The sequence below is a fragment of the Neomonachus schauinslandi genome, chromosome X (assembly GCF_002201575.2).
Source record: "Neomonachus schauinslandi chromosome X, ASM220157v2, whole genome shotgun sequence".
NCBI classification, from domain to species: domain Eukaryota; kingdom Metazoa; phylum Chordata; class Mammalia; order Carnivora; family Phocidae; genus Neomonachus; species Neomonachus schauinslandi.
The window spans coordinates 66,532,389-66,551,429 of NC_058419.1; the positions used below are offsets into that span (position 1 = coordinate 66,532,389).

Sequence of the window (19,041 nt, forward strand, 5' to 3'; positions counted from 1 at the left end):
CCAACACATTTAAATATGGCTATGAGAAAAATGAAAATGTTAGGCTGGGAAGTCAGAATAAATAGCTACCTATTATGCTAAATGTTAGAAAATCTAAAATGAAAAGACTGCAAAGAAAAAGGCCCATTTTTTTGTTTGTTTGTTTAGAGGTTGTTAGAGTCAGTATTTTTATTATTACCAGTTAACAGATGAAGGGAATGGAGACTAAAAGATAACTAAGGTTAGAGAATCATAACACATTCTATTTCAGAGGTGCCTGGGTGGCTCAGTTGGTTGAGCATCTGACTCTTTTTTTTTTTTTTAAAGATTTTATTTATTTATTTGAGAGAGAATGAGAGACAGCATGAGAGGGAAGAGGGCAGAGGGAGAAGCAGACCCCCCGCTGAGCAGGGAGCCTGATGAGGGACTCGATCCCGGGACTCCAGGATCATGACCTGAGCCGAAGGCAGTCGCTTAACCAACTGAGCCACCCAGGCGCCCGAGCATCTGACTCTTGATTTCAGCTCAGGTCATGATCTCAGGGTTGTGGGACTGAACCCAGTGTTGGGCTTCACGCTCAATGTGGAGTCTGCTTGAAATTCTCCCTTTCCTTCTGCCCTCCCCACTCCCCTCCCCACAACCACACACTCTCTCTCTCTAAAATAAATAAAATCTTTTTAAAAATACTATTTCAAATCCATTTATTATGTGCCAACTACTGCTCTAATGTACCTTAGGAGTATTGATTCATTTAATTCTCATTACAGCCCTCTGAAGTATTATTATATGCTCATTTATGGATGAAAAAAACTGAGTATAGACTGTATTAGTTTTCTAGGGCTGTCATAACAAATTATGACAAACATGGTGAAATAAAACAACCAAAATTTATTCTCAAATGGTTCTAGTGGGCAGAAGTGTGAAATGATGATATCTATGGGCCATGCTCCCTCCAGAGGCTTAAGGGAAGATGCCAAATCTTATCTCTTCCAGCTTCCAATGACTGCCTTTGTCTCTTGGCTTGTTAGCTGCATCACATCACCCCAGAAAAGACTCATTTTTAGATCTCTTTGGGATTTTTTTTTTGTCACGTTAAGATTTAATTTACATACAATAAGAATCACTCTTTAGAAATATACAGGTTCCTGAGTTTTGACAAATGTATACAGTGATGTAAACACCATCAAGATAAAGAATATTTACATTATCCTCAAAATATCCCTCTTCCCCCTTTACAAGCTATCTTCTCACTTTTCACCTTGGCAACCAATTATCTGTTTTCTCTTCATATAGTTTTACCTTTCTCAGAATGTCCTATAAATTGAATCGTAACCCTTTGTATCTGAGTATATGAGTAGTTTGTTTATTTTTACTGGTGAGTAGTATTCTATATTATAGATGTACCCCAATTTGCTTATTTATTCACAAATACATGAGCATTTGGGTTGTTTCCAGTTTGGGGCTATTATGAATCAAGCTGATAAGAATATCCATGTACAGGCCTTCGCGGAAATGTATGTTTTTATTTCTCTTAGGTAAATACCTGGGAGTGGATTGCTAGGCTGTATGGTAATTGTATGTTTAACTTTATAAGAAACTGCTAAACTGTTTTGCAAAGGGGTTCTACCATTTTGCATCCCCATCAGTGATATATGAGCGTTCCAGTCACTCTACATCCTCACTGTCACTTGGTGTTGTGAGGGATTTTAAACCATTTTATTGTGTATGATGTGATATCTCCTTGTGGTTTTACTTTGCACTTATGTAACGATTAATAATAAGCATCTTTTCGTGTCCTTGTTTGCCATCTCTCTATCTTCTTTTATGAAGCATCTCAATCTTCTACCTATTTTTTATTGAGTCTTTTGTCTTATTATTGAGTTGTAAGAGATCATTAAATGTCTAGATACAAGTCTATCTGTTTTTAAGCAAATATGATTCCTTTCAGGGAGCAAAATTAGAATCAATGGGAGAGAACTACCAGGAGGCATATTTCTGCTTAATATGAGGAAGATGTGTCTAACAGTTATCTAACAATAGAATGGGCTGCCCCAAGAGTTACGTTTCCCATTACTTCAGGTATTCAAACAAAAGCTGGCTGAACAATTATTAGCAATAGTGCAAAGAAGATTTATACATTTATACATCATGGAGACTGTTGATCCAATTGGCATCTAATGACTTTTCCAAATCTAAAATGTTATATTAAAATAAATCAAGCCAACATCATATTAATGAGGTACAGAATTTATTGGTTGCATCAAAAAAAGGAAATTCATTCTGAGGGAACCAAGCTGGAATTGGGATAACCCCAGCCACTTTCCCAGCCAGTGAAAAATTGGCTTGCAAATCCCTAGCTACTATGTAGAAAGTAGGGATTCTCTGTTCTGCTTTGGTGTCCACTGTGAGTATCCCTGACAACATGAAGGCATTGGGCTATATTTAATCCAAATGATACATACAGAATGGTGGCATCTCGACTATCCATTTTAAACCAGGAAAGTAGCCAAAGGTTATTCCATAAGTGATACTGCCCTGTGTACTTATTTATTCCAACAATCAATGAATCAATGAAATGTTAAGTAAACATTATCAAAAAGAACACTGAAAACAAACCACTTTCCTCTTTTGAACAAAGCCATAGTGTGTCTGCCCCTGAAGTCTGTATAGTTTTTACCACCATATCTCAGAAAACAAATCACTAAGACTTAAGAGGAAGGAAAGGAGAGGAAGAAAGCTCATGTCAATTAAGTCCTAGGAGTATGTGAGATACTTTTACATTTAAGTCAATTAGTTCTCACAACTTTGTCAGACAAACTGATAAGGTTGTTTTTGTGTGTGTGTATACATATATCATGAGATCAGCAAAGTTAACCAGCTTCTCAAGGACACATAGTTATTAAGTGGCGGATCTAGAGTTCAAGCCCAAATCATCTGAATCCAAATACATTGTGTTTTGCATGGCATTTCAATGCTCAAAACAGACCAAGAAGAGAGGCCTCTTCAGCATGGAAAAAGAAAGGGGCGATAATCCAAGTTTATAAACACATGTAGGCTATATATTTTGTTAGCTTTGTGTTGTTTACCAAATTCCAATATGCTCGGACTAGAAAGCTCTTTGAAACTGAAAAAATACTGAGTTTTTACGACAATTGAAATGAAGCCCTGCTTTGCACAGGGGCTGGCAAACTTATGAGACTCATTACCTCCCAGAATTGGTATAGACTGAAGATATAACCAGCTTCATAAAAGGTTTATATAAATTGATAGATGGTAGATGCCTAATGGATAATTAAGGGGAAATAGGATATTTGAGAGACAACCTTAACTTTTGAAATTGATATCAATAAGGAAAATCATGCTCTTTTAAAATGTGATGCCATATGTTGACACTAGAATTTGATACTACCATCAGAGAGACTCCTAAGGAGTAGCCGGCTAAACCTTGAAAACAACTCTTGGGGCACCTGGGTGGCTCAGTCAGTTGTGTCTGGCTCTTGGTTTTGGCTTGGATCATGATCTCAGGGTTGTGGGATCGAACCCTGAGGCTGCACTCAGCACTGAATCTGCTTGGGATTCTCTCTCTCCTCTCCCTCTGCTCCTCCCCCCCGCTCGTGCTTGCACTCTTTCTCTTCTCTCACTCTCCCCCCCCCCAAATAAATAAAATCTTAAAAAAAAAAGAAAACAACTCGAGAAAATCTTATATTCTCCTGGGGTAGGGGGTAGCTGAATAATGGAAACAACTCTGGGACAATTCTTGTGTTCTCATGAATTATCCTTAGCTCTTTGGCTACAATCTATGGGCATCTAACCCCATTCTCTCCAAATACTCCTTCAAATAGCTGAGAGAGAAGGTTCAGCTCTTTGTTCAAGTTTTTAAAACAGTGAAAGTAAATTAAGGCAATGAACTCACATATTAGAATCAAAACCTCATTGATAGGTGTCTCCTACTCAGAGAGGTGACTGTCTCACTGACAAATTTCCCCTTGATAATAATCTGGGGATTTCTGTCTTGGGCCAAAATGGGGATTTTAGTGAGGATTCTTTCAATTGCTAAAGCTACAGCTGCTGTCCCTATTTGAATGATGGTATGTAGTTGAAAGGTACACCCTTCTCCCCATTACCCAACTCTACCAACTCAAATGCTTTTAGTCATCAATTGATATAAAAGATACTATAGAAAATGTAACTTTTTAAATGAAACATAGTTTTCAGTAATAGCTTTTAAAGAAAAGAGGTATGTTGGATAATTGCCACAATAACAGCCTTAGCATTTACTTGTCTAAATATATATAGTAAAATTTCATTATTTTCCTCTTTTCCCCAATTTGGTGCTCATCTTGCTGCATTTAGAACAGCTTATCTGCTGCATTCATTCTTTTTTTAAATTTTATTATGTTATGTTAATCATCATACATTACATCATTAGTTTTTGATGTAGTGTTCCATGATTCATTGTTTGCGTATAACACCCAGTGCTCCATTCAATACATGCCCTCCTTTGCTGCATTCATTCTTATTCACACAAGAAAGTGTATGCATGCGCATACACATACACACAAAATCACTCATTTTCCATTAGTCCCTGGGAACAACAGATAGAAAGGCATCCTGCTGGCAAAAGATGTTGCTAATAACAAATTTATGCTACTTCCACCATGTGGTTTCAGATTCCATAATTTTTATCAAGGTGTTTATGAATTATTATTTCAGGAAAAAAGTTCAAGTAGCTTTCTCATTTCAGAAGCTACTTCCATAATGGGATATTTACAGTGCAACACAGTGACTAAATTCAGAAAAACTGCATGCCTAAGGATTTTTCTTTGGCAGTTGGTCATGTTCCTTATGGCTGATTTCTTCTTCTCCTGAAAACCTTTGCACATGTGGAAGGAAAAAAAAAACTTGAAAGGTTTTTGGCTTTCCATGTGGTAATCACAGCTCCAGCAGCTTCCAATGCCCCATGACTGTGATCACTACCAGATAAACAAAAGACTACTGTGCCTGTTTGCTTTCAAAAGATGTTTTCCTGGTTCATTCCAATGTCAATGAGTAGTGGCAGTTCAGGAATACTGTTCAAAAGCTCTTTGATTTTTCTGGTGATCTGTAATCTCACTAGAGCATCACACTTAAAAAACTCATTGTCCCTACGGTTTATAAGAATATAGTTACAAAATATAAAGAAATGTTTCTCATTTTTAAAAAAGATTTTATTGATTTATTTGAGAGAGAGAGAGAGAGAGCAAGCACAAGCAGGGGGAGAGGCAGAGGGAGAGAGAAAGGGAGTAGCAGACTCTCTGCTAAGCAGGGAGCCCGATGCGGGACTCGATCCCAGGACCCTAGGATCATGACCTGAGCTGAAGGCAGACGATTAACCGACTGAGCCACCCAGGTGCCCCTATGTTTCTCATGTTTTAAGGCAGAAGAAAAATGAATTTCCACACATTTGGAATCATACCTTAGGAACATCAAATATATAGGGAGAAACAAAATTGAGAATCATGGGTCCCACCCATAATATAATAATACTCACTGCAGGATGAAATGTGACAGAGATGTGGAAATTGCCTGCCAGGGATGTTGGAGAGGAGCTTCCCCTTGGGATGGTGGGCTGAACAACCAAATGACCCCTAAAGCCCTGTTTTCTATGGCTCATCTGCCTGAGAATCACTTGGAGGAGTTGTTAGTTTCTTGGACTCCCATCTCAGATCACGGATTCAGAATCTTTGGTGTAGAGCTTGAGGATCTGCATTCTAATAACCTCCCAAGGTGATTTTGATGCACACTGAAACTTGGGACCCACTGCTCCAAGGAAAAGAGCTTTGGACTGAGAATGAAGCAGCCTGGATTCTGGTTCCTTTGCTTCCATAACTTTTCTAAGTAACCCTAATCAAGTCACATACCCTACCTGTGCCTCAATTATTTCTCTATAAAATGAGGAGTTTAAACTAGAGGATCTCTATGTTCTCTAAGATTTTTTTCTTTTAAAATTGAATTACAATTAACATACAATGTTATGTTTGTTTCAGGTGTATGTTCTCTAAGATTCTTATAAAATCTATAGTATATTCCATATTCTACCAATCCAGGAATTGACTTTGACTTAGTCATTTAACCTCATGATCCCTCATTTTCTACCCATCTATTAAAAAAAAAAGTACTCATAACTTCTGTGAAACATTGGAATACAGGAACAAGGGTCAGCTGTTTTAAATTTTATGATTAAACCAGTCATTAATTTGTAGTATTAGCTGGAACAATTTAAAATCCCACACTTCCCATCTCAATCATTGGAAGAAAAATAAATACCCTTAAAACACTATCAAGTATAAGAGTTTAGTTTGCAACATTCAGGGGAACAAAATTGCAGAGATTTATTACCTTTGAAGTGCATAATAAAGTTATTTTCTCCTAATTTCTTTGCAACCAGAAGTTCCATAATCCCATTCCATACTGAAGGACAGGAGTTAGTTTATGTCCCTTCTAACTTAGATAGACATGGAATCTTTCCTGTATAAACTTCATAAAATCAAAGGAACAAAACCATAGCAAAAGATAACACAAAATAATAATTTTATTTATTTTTATTTTTATTAAAAATCAATTACATGTAGTTTTTGAGGGATAAATGAGATAATACATGTAACATCTTAATAAATTCATAATAAATTCTCTGCAAAAAAAGATAACACAAAGAAACAATTTTATTTTTTATTTTTATTTAAAATAGATGAACATGTAGTGTATTATTGATTTCAGAGGTAGAGTTTAGTGACTTATCAGTTGCATATAACACCCAGTGCTCATTACATGAAGTGCCCTCCTTAATGCCCATCACCCAGTTACCCTATCTCCTCACCCACCTCCCCTCCAGCAACCCTCAGTTTGTTTCCTATAGTTAAGAGACTCTTTTTTTTTTTTAAGATTTTATTTATTTATTTGAGAGAGAGAATGAGATAGAGAGAGAGCATGAGAGGGGGGAGGGTCAGAGAGAGAGGCAGACTCCCTGATGAGCAGGGAGCCCGACGCGGGACTCGATCCTGGGACTCCAGGATCATGACCTGAGCCGAAGGCAGTCGCTTAGGCCAGGCCAGAGCCTGGCCAGGCGCCACCCAGGCGCCCAGTTAAGAGACTCTTAACAGAACAATTTTAAAGTATTGTCTAAGATCAAAAATTCCACTAACACTTCACAAGGGCTAGGCTGTGGAGGAAGAATGACTATTATTCATTGGTGATAAGAATGTAAACTAAGAAAAAAATTTTAAGCTTTTATTTAAATTCCAGTTAGTTAACATACAGTGTAATATTAGTTACAGGTGTACAATATAGTGATTCAACACTTCCACACAACACCTGGTGCTCATCACAACATAGGCACACCTTAATCCCCATCACCTATTGAACCCATCCCCCCACCCACTACCCCTCTGGTAGCTATCAGGTTGTTCTCTGTAGTTAACAGTCTGTTTCTTGATTTGCCTCTCTCTTTTTTGCTTAATTTGTTTTTTTTAATTTTTAATTTAAATTCAAAATTTAGTTAACATATACTGTATTATTAGTTTCAGGGGGTAGAATTTAGTGATTCATCAGTTACATATAACACCCAGTGCTCATTTCATCAAGTGCCTCCTTAATACCCATAACCCAATTACCCCATCGCCCAACCACCTCCCCTCCTGCAACCCTGTTTGTTTTCTATAGTTAAGAGTGTTTTATAGTTTGCCTCCCTCTTTGATTTTATCTTGTTTTATTTTTTCTTCTCTTCCCCTATGTTTATCTGTTCTGTTTCTTAAATTCCACATATGAGTGAAATTATGTGGTATTTGTCTTTCTCTGACTTATTTTGCTCAACATAATACCCTCTAGTTCCATCCACATTGTTGCAAATGGCAAAATTTCATTCATTTTGATGGCTGAATAATACTCCATTAAATATACATACCACTTCTTTATCCATTCATCAATTGATGAACACCTGAGTTGTTTACATAATTTGGGTCTTATGAATAATGATGCTATAAACATAAGGATGTATGTGTCCCTTTAAATTAGTGTTTTTGTATTCTGTGGGTAAATACCCAGTAATGTGATTACTGGATCATAGAACAGTTCTGTTTTTAAATTTGAAGAACCTCCATACTATTTTCCACAGTGGCTGCAACTGTTTACATTCACACCAACAACGCAAGAGGATTCCCCTTTCTCCACATCCTCACCAACACCTGTTGTTTCTTGTGTTGTTAATTTTAGCCATTCTGACAGGTGTGAGGTGATAGCTCATAGTTTTGATTTGCGTTTACCTGATGATAAGTGATATTGACCATCTTTTCATGTGTCTGTTGGCCATCTGGATGTCTTCTTTGGAAAATGTCTATTCATATTTTCTGCCCATTTTCTAATTGGACTAATCATTCTTTTGGTGTTGAGTTTTGTAAGTTCTTTATATATTTTGGATACTAACCCTTTATTACATATGTCATTTGCAAATATCTTCTCCCAGTCTCTAGGTTGTCTTTTAGTTTTGTTGTTTCCTTCACTGTGCAGAAACTTTTATTTTGATGAAGTCCCAGTAATTTATTTTTGCTTTTGTTTCCCTTGCCTTAGGAGACATATCTAGAAAGAAGTTGCTATGGCCAATGACAAAGAAGTTATTGCCTGTGTTCTTTTCTAGAATTTTGATGGACTCCTATCTCACAATTAGGTCTTTCATCCATTCTGAGTTTATTTTTATGTATGGTGTAAGAACATGGTCCATTTTCATTCTTTTGCATGATGCTCTCCAGTATTCCCAGCACCATTTGTTGAAGAGACTGTCTTTTTCCCGTTAGATATTCTTTCCTGCTTTGTTAGAGATTAATTGACCATATATTTATGGGTTCATTTATGGGTTTTCTATTCTGTTCCACTGATCTATGTGTCTATTTTTGTGCCAGTATCATATTGTTTTGATTACTATAGCTTTCTAATATAACTTCAAGTCTGGAATTGTGATGCCTCCAGCTTTGCTTTTCTTTTTCAAGGTTGCTTTGGCTATTCGGGGTCTTTTGTGCTTCCATCAAATTTTATGATGGTTTTTTTCTAGCTCTGTGAAAAGTGCTCTTGGTATTTTGATAGGGATTGCATTAAATGTGTAGATTGCTTTGGGTAGTATATGCATTTTAACAATATTTTTTCTTCCAATCTATGGGCATGGAATGTTTTTACATTTCTTTGTGTCCTCGTCAATTTCTTTCAGTAGCATTTTATAGTTTTCCCAGTACAGGTCTTTCACCTCTTTGGTTAGGTTTATTCCTAGGTATCTTATGGTTTTGGTATACTTGTAAATGGGAATGATTCCTTAATTTCTCTCTCTGGTGCTTCATTATTGGTGTATGGAAATGTAACAGATTTGTGTAGGTTGATTTTGTATCCTGTGACTTTACTGAAATCATATATCAGTATAGTTTATTGGTGGAGTCTTTGAGGTTTTCTGTATAGAGTATCATGTCATGTGCAAATAGTGAAAGTTTTACTTCTTTCTTGCCAACTTGGATGCCTTTTATTTCTTTTTGTTGTCAGATTGCTGTGGCTAGGACTTCAGATACTATGTTAAATAACAGTGGTGAGAGTGGACATCCTTGTGTTGTTCCTGAACGTAGAGGAATGTACAGGAAAGCTCTTAGTCTTTCCCCATTGATTATGTTAGCTATGGGTTTTTCATAAGATGGTTTTTATTGTGTTGAGGCATGTTCCATGTAAACCTACTTTGTTGAGGGTTTTTATCATGAATGGATATTGTACTTTGTCAAATTCTTTTTCTGCATCTTTTGAAATGATCACATGGTTCTTATCCTTTTATTATTTTTTAAAGATTTATTTATTTACTTTTAGAGAGAGAGAGAGAACAAGCAGGAGGAGGGGCAGAGGGAGAGGGAGAGGAGAATCCCAAGCAGACTCTCTGCTGAGTGCATAGCCCAGCGTGGGGCTCAATCTCACGACTCTGAGATCATGACCTGAGCAGAAATCAGGAGTCCAACGCTTAACCAACTGAGCCACCTAGGTGCCCCTTATCCTTTCTTTCATTAATGTGGTGTATAATGTTGATTGATTTGTGAATATTGTACCACCCTTGCATCATGTGAATAAATCCCACTTGATTCTGGTGAATGATTTTTTTTAATGTTGGAATCAGTTTACTAGTATTTTGTTGAGGAATTTTGCATGTATGTTCATCACAGAGATACTGGCCTGTAGTTCTCTTCTTTTGTACTGTCTTTTTCTGGTTTGGGTATCAGGATAATGCTGTCCTCATAGAATGAATTTGAAAGATTTCCTTCCTCTTCTATTTTTTTTTTTTTTTTGAAATAGTTTGAGAAGAATAGGTATTAACTCTTCTTTAAATGTTTGGGAGAGGGCACCTGGGTGGCTCAGTCATTAGGCATCTGCCTTTGGCTCAGGTCAGGATCCCGGGGTCCTGGGACTGAGCCCCGCATTGGGTTCCCTGCTCGGTGGGCCTGCTTCTCCCTCTCCGTCTGCCTGCTGCTCCCCCTGCTGTTCTCACTCGCTCTCTCTCTCTGTCAAATAAATAAATAAAATCTTTTAAAAAAATAAAGTAAATAAATGTTTGGTAGAATTTGCCTGTGAAGCTATCTGGTCCTGGACTTTTGTTTGTTGGGAGGTTTTTGATTACTGATTCAATTTCTCTGCTGGTTATTGGTATGTTCATGTTTTCTGTTTCTTCCTGTTTCAGTTATGGTAGCTTATATGTTTTTAGGAATTTATTTCTTCCAGGTTGTCCAGTTTGTTCACATAATGTTTGTATTTCTCTGGTCTTAGTTATCCTTTCTTCTCTCTCATTTGTGATTTTATTTATTTGAGTCCTTTCCCTTTTCTTTTTGATAAGTCTAGCTAGAGGGTTATCAGTTTTATTAACTTTCTCAGTGAAGCAGATCCTGTTTTCATCAATCTGTTCTATGGGGGTTTTTTGTGGGGTTTTTTTGTTTGTTTTCTTTTTTAGTTTCTATATCATTTATTTCTGCTCTACTCTTTACCTTCTTTCTGCTGGCTTTAGGCTTTGTTGTTCTTTTTCTACTTTCTTTAGGTGAAAGGTTAGGTTCATTTGAGGTTTTTCTTCTTGAATTAGGCCTGTTTGGGCATGCATGTCCCTCTTGTGATCATTTTCTTGCATCCCAAAGGTTTTGAACCATCGTGCTTTCATTTTCCTATGATTTTTTTTATTTCTTCTTTGATTTCCTGGTTGACCCATTCATTGTTTAGTAGCATGTTGTTTAACCTCCATGTATTTGTGGTCTTTCCACATTTTTTCTTGTGGTTGAATTCTAGTTTCATACTGTTGTGGTCAGAAAAGGTACATGATATGACTTCAGTCTTTTTGTATTTATTGAGGCCTGATTTGTGACCTAATACGTGATTTATTCTGTAAAATGACCCATGTGCATTTGAAAAGAATGTGTATTCTGCTGTTTTAGGATGGAATGTTCTGCATATATCCATTAATTCCATCTGATCCAGTGTGCCATTCAAAGCCATTGTTCCCTTCTTTATTTTCTGTTTAGATGATCTGTCCATTGATGTAACTGGAAGGTTAAGTGCACCACTATTTTTATATTATAATCAATTAGTTTCTTTATGTTTGTTATTGTTTTATTTATTTGGGTGCTCCCATATGGGTGCATAAATATTTATAATTGTTAGATCTTCTTGTTGGATTGTCCCCTTTATTATGATATAGTGCCCTTTTTTTGGTCTCTTTTTCCAGTCTGTTTTAAAATCTGGTTTGTCTGATATAACTATTTCTACTCTGGCTTTCTTTTGACATCCATTTGCATGATAAATGTTTCTCTATCCCTCACTTTCAATCTGCAGGTGTCTTCAGGTCTACAATGAGTCTCTTGTAGACAACATATAGATGGGTCTTGTTTTTTTTTTTTTTTTTCATCCATCCTGACACCCTGTCTTTTTATTCAGCATTTACAAAGTAATTACTGGTAGATATGTATTTAGTTCCATTTTATTACTTGTTTTGTCATTGATTCTGGTGATTTCTCTGATCCTTTCTCGTCTTTGTCACTTTTGGTTTCTCCTTTGCCCTCAAAGAGTCCCTTTTAATATTTCTTGCAGGGCAGATTTAGTGTAACAAATTCCTTTAGTTTTTCTTTGTGTAACTCTTTATCTCTCCTTCTATTCTGAATGATAGCCTTGCTGGATAGAGTATTCTTGGTTGCAGATTTTTCCCATTTGGCACTTTGAACATATCATGCCACCCCTTTCTGGCTTTCCAAGTTTCTGTTGAGAAGTCTTCAGCTAGCCTTATGGGTCTTCCCTTGTCAGTTAAGGGCTTCTTTTGTCTTGTTGCTTTTAAGATTTTTTTCTTTATTGCTATAGTTTGCAAATTTAATTACAATATGTCTTGGTGTTGGCCTGCTTTTATTGATTTTGATGGGAGTTCTTTGTGCCTCCTAAATCTGGTATCTGTTTCTTCTCCAGATTTGGGAAGTTTTCAGCTATTATTTCCTCAAATGAATTTTCTGCCCCCTTTTCTCTCTCTTCTTCTTCTGGGACTCCTATAATATGAATGTTATTATGTTTGATGGAGTCTCTGAAATCCCTAAGTCTATTCTCATGTTGCATAAGGGTTCCTATCTTGTGTTCAGCTTCATTATTTCCCTTATATTATTCTATGCTGCATCATTCCTCCACTTCTTCCAGTCTACTGTTCATTGCTTCGAGCCTGTTTCCCATCTTGTTTAGTGCATTCTTCATCTCTGATTCATTCTTTTTTAACTCTTTGATCTCTGTGGTAAAGGTCTCACTGATGTCTTCTATTCTTTTCTCAAGCCCAGTGAGTATCCTTATGATTGTTGCCTTAAATTCTCCATCAGGCATGTTACTTATATCTGTTTCACTTACATCTCTGGCCATGGCCTTATATTGTTCTTTCATTTAGGATACCTTCCTCTGTCTTGGCATTCTGTCTAAGTCTCTGCCTTCTTCTGTGTGTTAGAAAAGCCAGTTATGTCTCCTGCTCCTGAAAGTAATGGCATTATGAAGAAGAGGTCATGTCGTGTAAAGGGCCTGGCACTTCAGGGAGTGTCTCTGGTGTGTGTTGCTTGTACTCTGCTCTTGTGTTTCGTCTGCACTTCCTTCAAGCCAGTCTGCAGAGGCTCTCCTTGCCTGCTGTGTGCAGTGTTTGGTCCCTAGTCTGAATGTGGTGAGTTTTAACTAGATGTGCTCTGGTCTGCTTATGAAATGAAACCTGACACCCCTTCTACCACAACTGAAGTCCTGGAGAACTCTCTGGTTGGGACACATGGTGTGGGCAGGAATTTGTTCTGGTCTTCTGGGGAGGGGCCCATTCTGCGGGGACTGAGGCAAGCGTGACTGAGAAAGGCAGTCCCATCAGAGTGCAAGGGTGAAGGGCTTGGTGTAAGCATGTTAGGCAGCCAGTGTCAGTTCTGCACTCCTTCCTGTACATGGCTTTGTGTTTATGCTGAGGAGAGGAGAAGGGAAATGCCACCATCCAGCTCCTTTGTTCCTGGGGAGGGGTCTTACAAACACTTTCTCCCAGAGATGTGTTCCAAGTAGAGCAAATAATCTCCCCCTTGTGTGTCCCGGGTGTTCTTCAAATCATTGTTTCCATGCTGTCTACTCCCAGTTTGTGTGCTTGCCTTCTCTCCAAGAGCAGCACTTGTTCTTCAAGCTCTATCCCAGTCAAGCCCGTGGACCTTTAAAGCTCTAGGCTTTATATATGTATTTGTTTGTCAGAGAGAGAGAGAGAACAAGCAGGAGAAGCAGCAGGCAGAAGGAGAAGCAAGCTCCCTGCTGAGCAAGGAGCCCGATTCAGGACTCGGGACTTGATCCCAGGACCTTGGGATCATGACCTGAGCTGAAGGCAGATGCTTAAACGACTGAGCCACCCAGGTGTCCCTAAAGCTCTAGGCTTTAAGCCCTGCTGGTTGCATGAACTCACTAAAATCAGCCCCTCTCATTTTCTAAGCCAATGGCTTTGGAGAAACCTTCTCCTTTTGCATCCCCCTGTCTGCTCCTCTCTCTCTCTCTCTTTCTCTCCCCCTCTCCCTTCTCCATGACCACATCTCCCTCCCCTCCACAGCACTCACAATCCTTCTCCCCCTAAACCACATCTCCACAGTTACTACCTTCTTTGATGTGGCCTCTTCTCTCCCTATAGTTGTGTAGTTTTTTCTGTCAGGCTTCTGGTCTATTTCTGGGTGATTTATGATGATTTGATAGTTATTTAGTTGTGTTCATGAGTTGAAATGAGCTTAGGGTCTTCCTACTCCACCACTATCTTCCCTCTTCCCCAAGTGAATTTTTACTATAAAGATGAAAAGATTTCTAGTTTGTGGGGTGATACATATGGAACTTCTATATCCTCACTCTGCTGTGACCTGAAATCACCAGGGAGATGACAGAGTGTAACAGACCCTTGTAGGTACCTTAATTGAACCTGTGAAATGAGGTTTGGAGCAGGTGATGTCTGAGGTCCCTTCCAACCACAGTCTTGCTCACTATACCACCCCAACACTGATCACAGGACTTGGGGATCCACAACCCAGTGAGTGGCCACGTGGAACCTTCTGGTGCCCAGCCACAGAACAGGTGTGGGAGGGTGCATGGGTGGGGCAGCAGCAGGAAGGTGTCAGTGGATAGGTGGGTGGGGGTTCGGTGGGTTCAGTGTGAGCATGATCCGCATGCTTCCCTCATGTGAGTGCTCCCCTCGTGGCTCTTCCCTGCAGTGCCTGGGCATGCCTGTCCTGAATATCACCTGAGTGGTCCTGTGGAACCTTATGGTTCCCCTACACCAAAAAAAAAACATTTTTTTTAATGGCAGTTTGACATTATCTGCCAAAAGGCCTATGTTTGGGCCTAGCAATCCCACTTTAAGAAACTGACCCTATAGATTTAGTATATGTGCCAATGACATATATACAAAGTTTTTTTTATTACAGCATTATTTGTAGTAGCAAGAGAAGAGGAAAAAACTAAATTTTCATCAGAACACTTCGGTTAAATTATGGCATGTTGATGCAATGAAAATCCATGCAACATTTTTAAAGAAAGTGAGAAGCTTACTCTTTGCAAGTTATATTAAATAGAATGATTTCCAACTTATAGATGATGAAAAAGTAATTGGTATGAAACCGTGTATAGAATACTACTATTTGTGTGGAAAAAACACACTGTTTCAGTGCTTTTATATGTATAAAATCTAAAAGGGTACAGAATGAAGTCATGAAACTGTAACATTTGTTGCTTCTAGGAAGGAAACTTGGCTGAGGGACAGGTATGAAAGGGAAACTTTTCACTGTGTACTATTTTATGCCTTCAAATTTTGAATTTTGTGAATGTATTACCTTTCAAAAGAAATACAATGAAAAAATTTTTAAATATTACAAAATTTCCATATTTATATTGTGTTCATATATTCATATGAACACATAAAAATCAGAAGATCTGTACTGATACACACCAAACAGCAGACAGGTATTAATGCCCTAAGAGGGGGAGGTGGGAGGCTAGATGTATGTGTGTGGTAGATTTTACTTTTTACTTTAAATTGCTTGAATTTGAAAATGAGATTTCATAATTACACAAATGAAGCACATAAAAAAGGAATTGTATCATAAGACTAGGAGCACTGGGCTAAGAGAGTACAGCTTTTTCAATTCAGCCATATATGTATAAGGCACTCAGCCCTATTAACTTGGTCTTGAGTCATCATTCCCTTGAGTCTTTCTGATTGACTGAGGTAATAACACCTTGCCACACGAGAACTCAAAATGAAACAGTAAAGTGACCATCAGTCTTATAATGGCCTCTGTGTAGAATAGTGAAATTTCTGATATCAGAAGAGCTATCCAAGGGGCGCCTGGGTGGCTCAGTCAGTGAAGGGGCTGCCTTCGGCTCAGGTCATGATCCCAGGGTCCTGGGATTGAGCCCCACGTTGGGCTCCCTGCTCAGTGGAGAGTCTGCTTCCCCCTCTCCCTCTGCCTGCCTCTCTGCCTACTTGTGCTCTCTCTCTATCTCTCTGTTAAATAAATAAAATATTTAAAAAGAAAAAGAAGAGCTATACAAGAGACAAAGTATAAAAAGATAAGCAGTAGAAGCACCTTTTACAACTATCGTAGATACAACTCACATTTCAAAAAAGTATATAATCTGAAGACGTTGTCATGTTTTATTAGTTTAACAGTTGAAAGTGACTGCTCTATACATAATGACCTTAACAATGTTGATGCTGTAAATGAAAGTTCACTGTTATATTTATGTTAAGTTTAACAGTGTTTTTAATGTAAAATTAGGACTGAAGATTATTCCCCTACCAGCCTTCGTCCCGGGTTGTGGCTCTAACCAGATTCAGTTATGCAGTCACGTAGAACCTTGCTTTCTAGTGCTGGAAAAGATGTCTCTAATTACTGGCTTCAATAAATATGAATCCAGATTCCTTGCAAAAAGAAAATGAACATATAGTCTTTGAGGCTACTGAAAAGAACTTGTGATTTATAGTCAGTAATCCTGTGTTTAAGACCTGGATACATTATAATGTAGCTGTATCACTTTGGATAATCAGCTATTCCTAATAGTTAACCAACTGTCCCTATCCTATTACCTATCTCACCAAGTTATTGAAGCAATAAAATAAGAAAATATTATGAAATCATGTTGTAAACTCTATAGTGTTGTGCAAATACTATCATCATCTTTTAGCACCTACAATGGCAGAGATAATGATAAGTGGCTATGGTAGCTTCCCTCACATTGTCATAAAGAACATTTCCCCTTTAGTTTTAGAATCACATGGCAACTTTTAAAACATACAACTTCCAGAAGGTCTCACTGAAAATTTGGCACTGTAACTTATTTCTGTCACTTCATGGGGAAAAGGTAAGAATTAACATTTTATAATAACAATAGAAAATACTTGGTAATAGGAAAACAAAACAAATTTGTTGTCTAGTTTTATGTCTTTCTGAACTGCTAGAAATGGACAAAAAAGATAATATGAACACTTATTTTTTCTCTTAAATTTCAGTTATCTACCTCATATTCTACCATGCCATCTTTGTGTTCTTTACCTGGACATACTGGAAGTCTATATTTACACTCCCACAACAGCCAAATCAAAAGGTAAGAATCATGGTTACTTCCTAAAGGCTAAAGAGACAGGAAAGCAGAAAATGCAAAACAAAATAAAAACAAGAAGTTGAAAAAAGAAGCAAATAACCTTCATTTACAGAAGAGAGATTCAGGATAATCTTTAAAAAGGCCTCTTAGTGATAAAGGTAAATTAAGGGTAAGATAGTCTATAGAAGGATAATCTATTGCAAAATCATAGATACTTTGAAGACTAAGAAACCACTGTTTGAATTAGTGATATAATTATTTTTTTAATTTTTATTTCAATTCAATTTAGTTAACATGTAATGTATTATGAGCTTCAGGAGTAAAATTTAGTGATTCATCAATAGCATATATCACCCAGTGCTCATTACATCAACTGTCCTCCTTAAGGCCTTTCACCCAATTACCCCATCTCCCACCCACCTCCCCCCAGCAACCCTCAGTTTGTTTCCTATAGTTAAGAGTCTCTTACGGTTTATCTCCCTCTCTGGTTTCATCTTATTTTATTTTCCCTTCCCTTCCCCTATTTTCATCAGTTTTGTTTCTTAAATTCCACATACGAGTGAAATCATATGGTATTTGTCTTTTTCTGATGACTTATTTTGCTTGGCATAATACCCTCTAGTTCCATCCACATCATTGCAAATGGTAAGATTTCATTCTTTATGATAGCTAATAATATTCCTTTGTGTGTGTATATATATATATATACCACATCTTCTTTATCCATTCATCTGTCAATGGACATCTGGGTTCTTTCCACATTTTGGCTATTGGGGACACTACTGCTATAAACATTGGGGTGCACGTGCCCCTTCAAATCAATATTTTTGTATCCTTTGGATAAATACCTAGCAGTACAATTGCTGGGTAGTAGGGTAGTTCTATTTTTAACTTTTTGAGGAACCTCCATACTGTTTTCCAGAGTAGCTACACCAGTGTGCATTCCTCCAACAGTGTAAGAAAGTTCCCCTTTCTCTGCATCCTCACCAACATCTGTTGTTTCTTGTGTTGTTAATTTTAGACATTCTGACAGGTGTGAGGTGATATCTCATTGTGGTTTTGATTTGTATTTCCCTGATGCTGAATGATGTTCAAAATTTTTTCACAATAGTCATTTGTATGTGTTCTTTGGAGAAATGTCTGTTCATGTCTTCTGCCCATTTCTTGACTGAATTATTTGTTTTTGGGGTGTTGAGTTTGATAATTTCTTTATAGATTTTGGATACTAGCCCTTTATCTGAGATGTCATTTGTGAATATCTTCTCATCTGTCCATTGTCTTTTGGTTTTGTTGATTGTTTCCTTTGCTGTGCGGAAGCATTTTATCTTGATGAAGTCCCAATAGTTCACTTTTGCTTTTGTTTCCTTTGTCTTTGGAGACCTGTCTAGTAAGAAGTTACTGCAGCCAAGGTCAAATAAGTTGCTGCCTGTGTTCTCCTCTAGGATTTTGATGGATTCCTGTCCCCACATTTAGGTCTTTCATCCATTTTGAGTTTATTTTTGTGTATGCTGTAAGAAAGTGGTCCAGTTTCATTCTTCTGCATGTGGCTGTCCAATTTTCCCAAGATCAATTGTTGAAGAGACCGTCTTTTTTCAAATGGATATTCTTTCCTGCTTCATCAAACATTAATTAACCATAGAGTTGAGAATCCATTTCTGGGTTCTTTATTCTATTCCATTGATATATGTGTTTGTTTTTATACCAGTACCATACTGTCTCAATGATTGCAACTTTGTAATACAACCTGCAGTCTGGAATTGTGATGCCTCCAACTTTGGTTTTCTTTTTCAACATTCCTTTGGCTATTTCACAGTTTTTTCTGATTCCATACAAATTTTAAGATTGTTTGTTCCAGCTGTGTGAGAAATGCTGGCAGTATTTTGGTAGGGATTGCACTGGATGTGCAGATTGCTTTCTGTA

The 19,041-nt window shown here is 37.6% G+C and overlaps 1 protein-coding gene across 2 annotated transcripts in view; it reads left to right on the forward strand.

The window, feature by feature from the left end:
* ZDHHC15 (zinc finger DHHC-type palmitoyltransferase 15) overlaps positions 1-19,041 on the forward strand; it is an 85,864-nt gene that overhangs the window by 44,604 nt on the left and 22,219 nt on the right. Inside the window, exon 2 of one of the 2 annotated variants that reach the window (XM_044911701.1) lies at positions 17,030-17,124. In XM_044911701.1, the coding sequence (XP_044767636.1) occupies positions 17,030-17,124 (95 nt within the window). Of the gene's footprint in view, positions 1-17,029; positions 17,125-19,041 lie in introns of those variants that run through there. The other variant, XR_006539366.1, reaches the window with a different exon arrangement.